Below are 10396 nucleotides of genomic sequence, written 5' to 3' on the forward strand. Positions count from 1 at the left end.
TTCTTAATAGCACGAACTACAGACCCAGCTTCCCCAGCACTCGCAGGTGCAGCGGTTTGCGTTTTACAGGGGCTACGGCGGCTCATATTTTGCGCTATTCATCCTCCTTAAGGATCAAAGCTCTTCTGAAACAGATTACTGGCCTGAAACCAAACCACTGAAATGGTAATATGGTCGTTCTTAAGAAAAAAAGTGTAGGTATTTTCTGGTGTTTTCCCATCAAGTACCTGCCCAATTTCTGTATGGCACACGCCAGGAATCAATAGAAGTTAACAAGTCCTCAAAACATTCCCCATCTCTTTGTTTAATCTCCTTTACAATAAAGCCAAGGGAAGAGAATTAAAAATCTTTGAAGTATATTAAACCTCAAAAGGCTCAGCCAAGTAGACTTAAAATAGTCACTTATTTTCCAAAACTGGTTTGTCGAGGAACAATAAAAGGAAGTAAAATTTATGGAGAAATTATACAGTGGATTTGTCACTTAAAATATCGTAACTGTCTCGGGGACAATACCCCATGCTGAGGATTAATGGTCCCTCCAGACCTTTGATTCACCAGCGCCTTTTCTTTGCCCTTGACAAATTGGATTTTTAGGAATGGGAAGGTCGCCTGGCCCATTGTCTGCCAGCCATTCACTCCGCCTGATTATGCAGGAGGGTTAGGGAAAGGCTCCATGTGACCCTCTTGGATGGGACTCCGCAGCTGCTCGAGGAGCCAAACTCTCTCACCAAACTCTGCGCCCCAGAGCATCCCCCTGCCAAGGGGTACCCCTCCTGCTCCCGTTGAAAAGCAGGCGTCCACACAGCGCCGCGTCACTCTGCGGGCGGAGATACGCCTGTGCTCATCCTCCCGCCGCCTGCCGCTGTCACTCCGGCCCCCTTAAGTAGTTGGGGTTCCCGAGCGCTCACACCCAGCGGCAGCGATGCAAACCAGCAGGGCTCCGGCTATCAGCGTCAGCGCGGAGAGCTGCATCCCGGCTGGGCTGCGCCTGGGTCCTGTGCCGGGCACCTTCAAACTGGGCAAGTACCTGTCAGACCGCAAGGAGCCAGGACCCAAAAAAAAGGTATTTTCCTACGGTCGCACCTGCACCGCTGGACTTTGATTATTCGTTGGCTCGGGGGAAGCCGGCTTTGGGAGAAGAGGCTGCTTCCCCCGTCTCTCTTCGATCCTCCCTTCTTAGAGCGAGCCAGGAAAGCAAAGGGAAGCATTTCCAGAACGTCCTGAGATGTCTCCCCGTGGTTATGCCAGGAAAGCCTGCCCGTCCGTGCCCTCTTTCCCTCCGCCCCAGCGCTGGGGCCCCCAGCCCGGCCGGCCTCCGGGACGAGGCCAGAGGACACGGGGGCTCTCCCGGAGGAGTGGACGCTCCCCCGCCTTGGACAGAGACGTGCTGGAAGCGTCGCCTGAGCCCCGCGCCCGATGTCGGAGGGCCCTGGTCCCGCCACCCAGCCCCCGCCCCCCGGGGCTCCGCTCACTGAGGCATTGCCCCTTTCCCTGGCAGAGCCGGGAGGTGCCACGGCCGGCTCCTCGCTCCTGGAGCTCCGGCGAGGCGAGGGCATGAGGCTGTCACAGCCCCCCGGGTTTTGTCTCGGGAAGGAGCAGGGCAGAGGCAGATGCACCCATTTATTTCTGCGTTTGGCTTGGGTTTCTGCCCCTCAACCCCTCTTCCCGTCCGCGAATCCTTTGGCTTCGGCCTGAAGGGAGTGCGGGGCGAGAGGACCGGGACTACCCCGGAGACGGCGCCGGGGTGCAGGTCGCAGGTGTCGGGGCAGCCCAGGGCAGCTCAACCTTCCCCCAAAGCCTCGGGGGGACCTCCTACCCTGGAGCTGCAAACAACCCGCACAGCCGGAGCGGGAAGGATGACGGCTACACGGCTGCTGGCTTCGGGGTCAGCCCGTGTCCGAGCGAAGGAGCGAGGAGGAGGCGGTGAAGGGCTCTCGCCCCGTCCATCAGGCTCCTCAGGGGGCTGCGGATGAGACCCCTCCTTTCGCCCCTCGGGCAGCCGCGGCTCACGCGTTCCGCTCTGATTTTTAATGCACTTTAATTGTTTTTAAACGCTCTGCCAGCCCACTCAAATTTATTTCTCATCTGGCTCCCTTGGTTTCTCGCTTTAGACTGCTTTGTTCCGATGACTTTTATTGCACGGTCATTCAGGGAATGGGCACTTCATTTTCTCTTTGTATGGGCAAGCAGATTATGAAGTATGGGGCTACAGGGACTTTGTAGCTAAGCAGAATCTTCTCCCCCTTTCCCCTCCCCATCTCCCGACAAGTCCTGCATGTCACAGTGGTTTTGCACGGACTCAGAGACAAAAAAAAAAAATTAAATCGTACCTGGGCATTTAATATAGCTTTAAGCAAAGTGTAACAGCTGCGACTGGACAAGGTGCATTTGGATCAATGCTACCCAAGGGAAAAATCCTGTTTTCCCTCGCCAAGCAGAGGGTCTTCCATCCTTACCCTGCAGAGTTGCAACTCCCGCTAGGGCAGCCGTATCTCTCCCAAGGCACCTGCGAGCTTGGGGAATGTCCTACCCAAAGGTGGGTGAGGATGGAAGCGTTAAACAGGAGGCAAAAGGAGATGCTCTCGCCGCTGCTTTCAGCTGCGATGCTCAGCCCCCTGCCTAGTGTGGGGAAGCAGTTCGACGGGCCAGGCAGAGCGGGCAAGCAGGAAGGGAGACGGGTAACCTTTTTGCTCTCTTTGTGTTTCGTTTCACGTGAAAATGACAGGAGTGCCGCCTATTTTCCAGGTGCGGATGGTCAGAGGGGAATTAGTGGATGAAGCCGGGAGCTCAGCTCTGGAGTGGATAGGGTTAATCCGAGCTGCCCGAAACTCCCAAGAGCAGACACTGGAGGCTGTTGCGGATCTGCCAGGAGGACAGGTACCCCACTCGCGGCTCCGGGCTGGCATGGCACCTCTCTCCACCACCTGCCTCCCCTCCCAAGCCTCCTGAAGAAGTTTCCTTTCTTCCCTCTCCAGATTTTCTACCGAGCGCTGCGAGATGTCCAGCCGGGAGAGGAGCTTACTGTCTGGTACTCCAACCCTCTGGCGCAGTGGTTCGACATCCCCGTCACGGCCACGCCGACGCACGACGAGAAAGGTAGAGATGCGGGCACTCATTTCAGATCAACTAAATTAAATTAAACAAAACAAACCCTCTTTAGCTGACACCTTTGACGGGAACTCAAACTGCGGTAGGCAAACGTGGGCCCTCAGAAAAATAAATGCCAGTACAGCTGCCGTAAATTTAACCCACCACCCTTTAAACTAAGACTCCATCTGCTTACATTTAAAGGGTGATCTATTAACTCGGTAGCGTATGGAAAGGCCCCCGTGCGTCGAGTTGTTCCGTCATCGGCCCGGTTTAATGATTCTTTGATAGGCAAATGGGGTTTCTGTGAAACATCGCTATAGTTGGTATGCGGCTCAGCTCAGCTCACCCGACGCTGTTTCTAAAAACATTGGCTTTACCTTCCGTGCTCAGAGTTTCAGAGATTCTTGTCAGGTTCTCTTGCGGGTAGATTCACATAGTCAAGCCAAAACTGGGCAGTACTGGGCAGTCCCTGTAAATTAGAATACATTAGGTAAAAGATTAAGTGGGGGTCAAAACACACTGAGATCAGGATATGCAAAGATGTTGGGAAGGGGAAGACACCCGTCTGGGACGGCTTGTTTCAATCCGCAAACCTATTCTTAGCTGGAATTACACCGGTGTTAGCAAAATGATACGATGGCAGCATATTAAAAAAAAAAAAAAAAAAAAAAAAAAAGCGAGGGAAAAAAAAGGCGAAACACTTCAGCTTCTCTCGGGCTTCTGTGTCGGCGGCCACCCCATTCTGCTGGTCCTGAGTCCGGACGCTCCCTGGGGCGTCGGTGGCGGCAGCTGCCTGTGGGCACTCTCCTCGGGCTGAGCCTGCTCCGCGGGAGATGAGGGAACCTCAGCCGCTCCTGCTTGACGCAGAAGATCCTTCAGCTTGGCAGTGTCCCCGGAAAGGGAGCAAGTGCACGATCCGGGCAGGAGCTGCCCCGTCCCCCCCGTCACGGCTGGCCGCTCTGCAAGGTGACCAGGGTCCGGCCCGAAGGAAAGCCAGGCTTTGGCTATTATATCACATCGTGCCGTGTGCAAGAGCCCCAAACCTTCCTTGTACGAAAACTACACCCGGAAAAGAAACTGTTGGTCACATCTCTGTCCCCGCCACGCCGAAAGGCAGTGAAGCAATGCATCTGCCGAGGGTCACCCCCTCGAAAAGCCTGGCGAAGTTTCGGTAGCAAGGACGACACGCTGCTGTGTTGCGCCCCACTCCTCTCCAGCAGCCCTTGCTGCGGTTGGGTACCAGTGCTACTCGGGGGACAAATGAAAGAGAACTCAGGTCTGCAAGAGGCTCCCAGCGTACGGCATCTTCCTCGCCCCGTCGAAGCAAGGCTGATTTGCAAAGTGACCCTACGTTTCTGCTGTGGCTTCGGTCCCACAGTTTCCAGACTGATTAATACAGACTCAGAAAAAGTGTATCAGCATGCTGAAATGCTCTTCTTTTAATGAGCATATGCTGAAAAAAAATCCGAAAAATCAAACTAAAGTCCCAAACCCCACCAACCAAAAAAGGCAGCGGAAGAAATTCGGAGAGTTAAAAAAAAAAAAACAAACCACAAAACGAAAAAACCAAACTAATCAAAAATTTATAATTCTTCTGTGTTTGTGTGTTTGACCTCTTTAATTTGGGTCACAGTGGTGAGAAAGAGGTGGTTTTTGGTGGGACTGGGAGGTTTTTTTTTTTTGGTTTTTTTTTTTTTTTTTTTTTTTTCTTCCCTGGCTCGGTGGCGGTCGGGAGCCGGTCCCGACCATCTTTTGCCGAGGATACCAGGACTGACCACTGAAGAGACCTGCATAGGCAAAAGAAGATAGCTGAAGGGAGTCCGTGGCGGTCCGTGGCCGTATTCCTTTCCATCCGTACCGCTCCTTTACCCTTTTTCCCATGCACGGCAGTGGGATTGCCACCATGGCCGCTGCTGCTGCTTCTCTGGGGCCCGGGCAGACACAGTCGCGTCTCTCTCCCTCCTCGACGGGGCGAAAAACAGCGTCCAAAGCCTTCACAATGCCGCAAATCCCGGGACCGCCTCTCCACGGCTAGCGAGGAAAGGCTGCGCACGGCGGCGAGGACACCCGCAGCGAGATACACGCAACAGCGTGCGATGCTTCCACGCAAGTTCGCACACGAGTTTGCAGAGAGGGAAGATTCCGTTTTCCACCCGCAGCGGACATCGACTGATCCCTGTCAAAAGCGTTTCGGGAGGCTGGTCACAGCCATCGCATCCACCCCGGCGACCCGCCCTCCCCGGGTGTCCCGACAGACGAGGGGCACGATGCAAGGTCTCACCCCTGTCATCCCCCACGGGATTCCCTGAAATGTGAGGAGCTGCTCCCAGGCCTGGAGAGGGCTCTCATTTCCGTGCGGCGCTTGGCCTCACCTTAGGTGTTTCTGTGCATTAAACTGTGGGGTGAGGGTCAGCTGGGGACGGTCAGGGTGGGCAAGAGCCGAAAGGGAAATTCAGGGGTATTCAGTGTAGTATGGTGACTGGGAGAACGAGAAAGAGAAAGATGGGTACAAAGAGACAGAAAAATAGAAGAAAGGAGAGGAGAGAAGAAAGAGGGGAAGAGAAAAGGAAAGGGGAAAGTGGGGGAAGGAAGGAAGGAAGGAAGGAAGGAAGGAAGGAAGGAAGGAAGGAAGGAAGGAAGGAAGGAAGGAAGGAAGGAAGGAAGGAAGGAAGGAAGGAAGGGAGGAAGGAAGGAAGGAAGGAAGGAAGGAAAAGATTGCTAGACAGACAGGTGGCCACAGAGGCGGCATTTCACCGTCGGGGCTGGGGAGATGCTCCTCCTTGGGAGTACCCTCCTGGCAAGCAAGGCCAGGAAAGGGGGGAGCGGAGTCTGAGCCTCTGCAGTGTCGGGCAGCCACCACAGCCGCGGCCACCGAGGTCTGTTCCGCTTGAGAGAAGTCGAAATGGGACGGGGTACAAAGGGCATTGTCCTCTGAAAGGGAACGATTACATATGGCCCATACATATCGGATATTGTCTCGCCGCGTAATGAGGGGCTCACGATCATTAGATTGGCCTTTGTTCGGTGTAGCCGACTCCCTGACATACGCTACCTCCTCTGCAAACGCCAACAGATGGGCCCTCCGACAGACGACTCGCGGCAGCAGCTGCTCCCCCCGGCCCTACGGCGCCCCGCTCGCGGGAGCTCAGCCCGGACCGCGCAGCACCCGCACCGCTCCGCTCCGCGGCACAGCACGGCGGGGGCGGGACGAGGCAGAGGGAGCGCGGGGAGGCGCGGGGAGGCGCGGGGATGCGCGGCCGCCGCTAACGGGTCCCTCCGCTTGCCTCCGCAGGGGAGGAGAGGTACATCTGCTGGTACTGCTGGAGGACCTTCAAATACCCCAACAGCCTCAAGGCCCACGTCCACTTCCACTGCGCTCTGAGCCACGGCCGGCCCTTCCTCCATCACGACCACGGCCGGCCCGCTGCCACCGCCTTCGGCCTGCCCCCCAAGGAGCTGCCGGCCGCCTCACTGCGCGGCCACCCGCCGCCCGGCTGCGGCCCTCGGGAGGCCGTCAAGCGGGAGGCCGTCGTCGCCTCCCCGCCGCTCGCCAAGCCGGCGCTGCCCAAGCGGGCGGCGGGCAAGGAGGAGCAGGAGCGCGCCCTGGACATGAGCGTGGGGGCCGCCCGAGGGCCGGGGCCGCTGCTGGGGCCGGCGGGCGGCAACGGGCTGGCGCTGTGCCCCGGGGCGCGCTCCGCCTTCCGCCCCGCCGGGTCGCTGCGGGAAGAGGCGCGGGGCGCCGCCGCCCTCGGCTTCTCCAAACTGCTGGGGGGACTGAAGGCGGGACGCGCCGCCACCGAGGCGCCGCCTAAGTGCGGAGCGCTGCCGGGTGAGGCCGCCCCGCAGGCAGCGGCGGCGGCGGCGGGGCTGGCTTGCGGCGGCGGGCTGCGCGCCTTCCCGCTGCTGTCGCCGCTGGAAGAGGCCTCGGCCTTCCGGCAGGTGGAGCGGGGGCTGCCCGCGGCCGCGCTGCCGCCCGCCCGCTACCCGCCGCTGCCCGGCGGGGCCCTGGAGCGCTTCGCGCTGCCGCCCTTCGAGGGGCTGAAGGCGTACGCGGGGGAGTGCGGGCTGCCGGTGATGCCGCTCACCGTCTACAACGGGGAGCTGCTCTACGGGGCCACGCCCTACTACCCGCTGAAGCTGCACCTCGGCGGCCTCCTCAAGTACCCTGAGTCGGTGTCGTACTTCGCGGGGCCGGCCGCGGGTCTGCACGCCGCAGAGCTGGGCTCACTGGCCAGCATAGACCGGGAGATCGCCATGCACACGCAGCAGCTCTCCGAGCTGGCGGCCGAGAAAGGCCGAGGGAGGCTGGAGACGCTGCCGGCGGGGGCTGCCGGGGCGGCCGGAGGGAAACCCAAGACCGGGCACCTGTGCCTGTACTGCGGGAAGCTGTACTCCCGCAAGTACGGGCTGAAGATCCACATGCGGACTCACACTGGCTACAAGCCACTTAAGTGCAAGGTCTGCCTGCGGCCCTTCGGGGACCCCAGCAATCTCAACAAACACATCCGCCTGCACGCCGAGGGCAACACGCCGTACCGCTGCGAGTACTGCGGCAAGGTGCTGGTGCGACGCCGCGATCTGGAGCGGCACGTCAAATCCCGGCACCCGGGGCAGAGCCTCGGCAAGGCGGCTGAGGACAAGAGTGACTCTAGCTATGCGCAGCCCGAGCAGGAGCAAAAGACTGATAACGAGAGCGATGTGGACGTCTGCTTCACCGACGACCAGAGCGACCCGGAGAGCGGCAGCCGGCATCGCGAGCAGTGATGCGGGAGGCGGCCGGGGCGGGGCGGGGTGAGGGGAGCGCTGCAGCCCCCCCTCCCACTACTCTGGGCTCCCGGGGCGGTCCCACGGGAGGCCGTGTCGCGGAGGAGCGCGGGCTGGCGGGCAGAGCCGCCGGCGGGGCGGGCAGGGGTGCGCGGGCGTCCCCGGGTTCCCTCCACGGCGTCGCCCCCGGCGCCGCAGCTGCGGTGCCGGAACAGGGGCGGGAGGGCGAAGCCATGGCGGGCCCAGGATTCCGCTGGACAGGCACCGCATCCCGATAGGAGCCCGCATTTCAGTGGCCATATATTTTTATTGTACCTTCGTGTCGAGAAAATTGTGCCTTTTGGAAAAGATTTTTTTTCTATGCGCTCTCCCATCACTCGTTCCAGCGATCTGAGCCGTGGGGCTCAGCAGCAGACCCGGGTCTGCAAGGGCCTCTGGCACCTGTACACTTTATTTGACACCTCACCTGTGCTTGCTCGGGTCCTAATAAAGCAATACCAACAGCTTTTTGGAAAGACATTAAAAAACGGGCAACAAAATGCCACTCTTGCAGCATGGAAGAGGTTCGCATAACAGGTGCACCATTTGACCAAGTTGCAATTATTTATAGCAGATAATATTTGAGTAACAAATGTAAAATAAATATTGAAAAGCATGACTCTTAAAGCACGCACTATATAATTTTAAAGGAAATACACTCTCTGTTTGGTAGAATACAAATGTGGTGTATGTTTGTTTTCTAATGAACGATGTACAGTGGATACAGTATTTTGGTCTTGGTTCCAGTTTGTCATGCGATTTTTTTAAAAAAAGAAATAAAGTTACTGACAAACTACTGTTTGCCTAGTTGTTCGTTGAAGTGCTGTCAGCAGGATCGCGTGTTTCTTCACAACGCTTCTGATGATTGGAAACTCAGACCGTCTGTATACAGCGTCTTTGGGTCAAGCTCTAAACAATTTGCCCCTGATTATGTCGCCTGAGCATTTACCTTCTCTCACTTAGGAAAACCAAAGGGCAAAACTCCCAAATCCAATCCTTTCTTCTCTATGCTTAGGATTTTTGAAATTATTTTTTGTTATTTTGTTTTGCACAGGGCGAAGACAGAGCTGTTAACGACTGGACATTATTAGTCTGTTTTTATCTGCACTCGGTCAAACGTGCCGCTTTTGCAAACACTCTTCTTTAAGAGTCGTTGTTACTTTTATTTGAGGGAAAAAATCTTCTTATTCTTTGCCTGAAACGAGTTCATTAAAACAAAAGACTGTCAGAAAGTTATCTATTTCCCCTGGCAGCTCCTCCAACTCACCAGGCAAAAGGATGCAACACTGCCGACAGTGACCCGCCAGCTGTGCGGGTCTGCCCGCTCAGGTCCGAGCTGGGGCTTTCCGTGTGCCCTAGGGCAGGCAGAGTCAGGAGGGAGCCCCGCTTTTTGGTCTGGCGTAGCTCACAATTCTGAAGCAGACGGTAAATCTCTTTGACTGTTCCATACACTTAGAAGACTGTGAGTTTTCATTATCAAGTCCTATTTCAGTCCGGGGTGTAGGCGATGCGATGTAAAATACAAACTAATTACTTTCAGTATCTGTGAGAATTTCAGACATAAATCTGATCCTTCGTTTGCTCATTTAAGGCTATACCGTGCTTGACAGCAATAGGAAGAAGGAATTCAAATGCCAATCTTGAATTTCCTTTAAAGGTTTGATGCTGTAGCGTCGTTTGTCGGCTTTCCCCCCCTTTTTTTTCCTTTTTCTTCCCCCCGCCCTTATTTGGGCTTGTGCACCCACTTACTCGGTTCATTTTATCCCAAGACGCAAGTTGCCTTTCTGACATGAGAATAAATGGGAAACCCCTCTCCCTGCAAAGAAGAGGATCTTTTTCTTCTGTTGGTGGAGCCGAAAATCCTGCTGTCATTTATAGCACCGTCAGCAGGACCTGGAATATCTCCTGCCAGTTCTTTATTTCAATATATTTGTCTGTTGCTTTCCCAAAGGAAGGCATCCACCGTGGAGCTGCTGCTGGGGAGGGATGCATCATGTGTGCTGTGAAGTCGTGGAAATTGTATAATAATTCAACTGTGAAACGGGAAATATTTTCATATCTGTAGAGTTTGTGAATTTTAATAGAAGTATTCCATCAAATCGTAACACTCGGACCACCCCCACAAGAAACAAAAAAGGTACTACAGAGAGTCAATTTGTAAGAATTAATGGTCTGTATAGACAAAAATCAGTCTTAGAGTTAAGAAAAAACCCCAAAACTGAACTAAATGTAACCAACCTCAAATAACCAAAGTCAAGGGAAAAACAAAAAAAGCAACAGCATATGGTTTGTCTGGTGGGTTTTTTTCTTTTTCTTTTTTTTTTTTTTTTTAATTGCTATGCAACGGCTAAATCGAAATACAAAGTACAGGCGGAGACACGTGGAGAAATTCTGCCACATTCACTTCTAGGGCCCCATTCCTGCGACGTTCCTAGCGGAGACGCACCCTCCAGCATGGGTCGGCGGGCGAGCCCCGGTGTCCGGCCCGGGATGCAGCGGCCCG

The 10396-nt window shown here is 55.7% G+C and overlaps 1 protein-coding gene across 1 annotated transcript; it reads left to right on the forward strand.

Moving 5' to 3' along the window:
- Positions 1 to 699: 699 nt before the first annotated feature.
- On the forward strand, positions 700 to 9025 carry PRDM13 (PR/SET domain 13). The gene is made up of 4 exons (XM_068184144.1): positions 700 to 1063; positions 2746 to 2877; positions 2976 to 3096; positions 6383 to 9025. Exons 1-4 carry the CDS (start codon positions 923 to 925, stop codon positions 7852 to 7854), a joined length of 1866 nt encoding a protein of 621 aa, XP_068040245.1. The 5' UTR covers positions 700 to 922; the 3' UTR covers positions 7855 to 9025.
- The last annotated feature ends 1371 nt before the right edge of the window (positions 9026 to 10396 follow it).

Source organism: Anomalospiza imberbis, chromosome 3 (genome assembly GCF_031753505.1).
Source record: "Anomalospiza imberbis isolate Cuckoo-Finch-1a 21T00152 chromosome 3, ASM3175350v1, whole genome shotgun sequence".
Classification (NCBI taxonomy): domain Eukaryota; kingdom Metazoa; phylum Chordata; class Aves; order Passeriformes; family Viduidae; genus Anomalospiza; species Anomalospiza imberbis.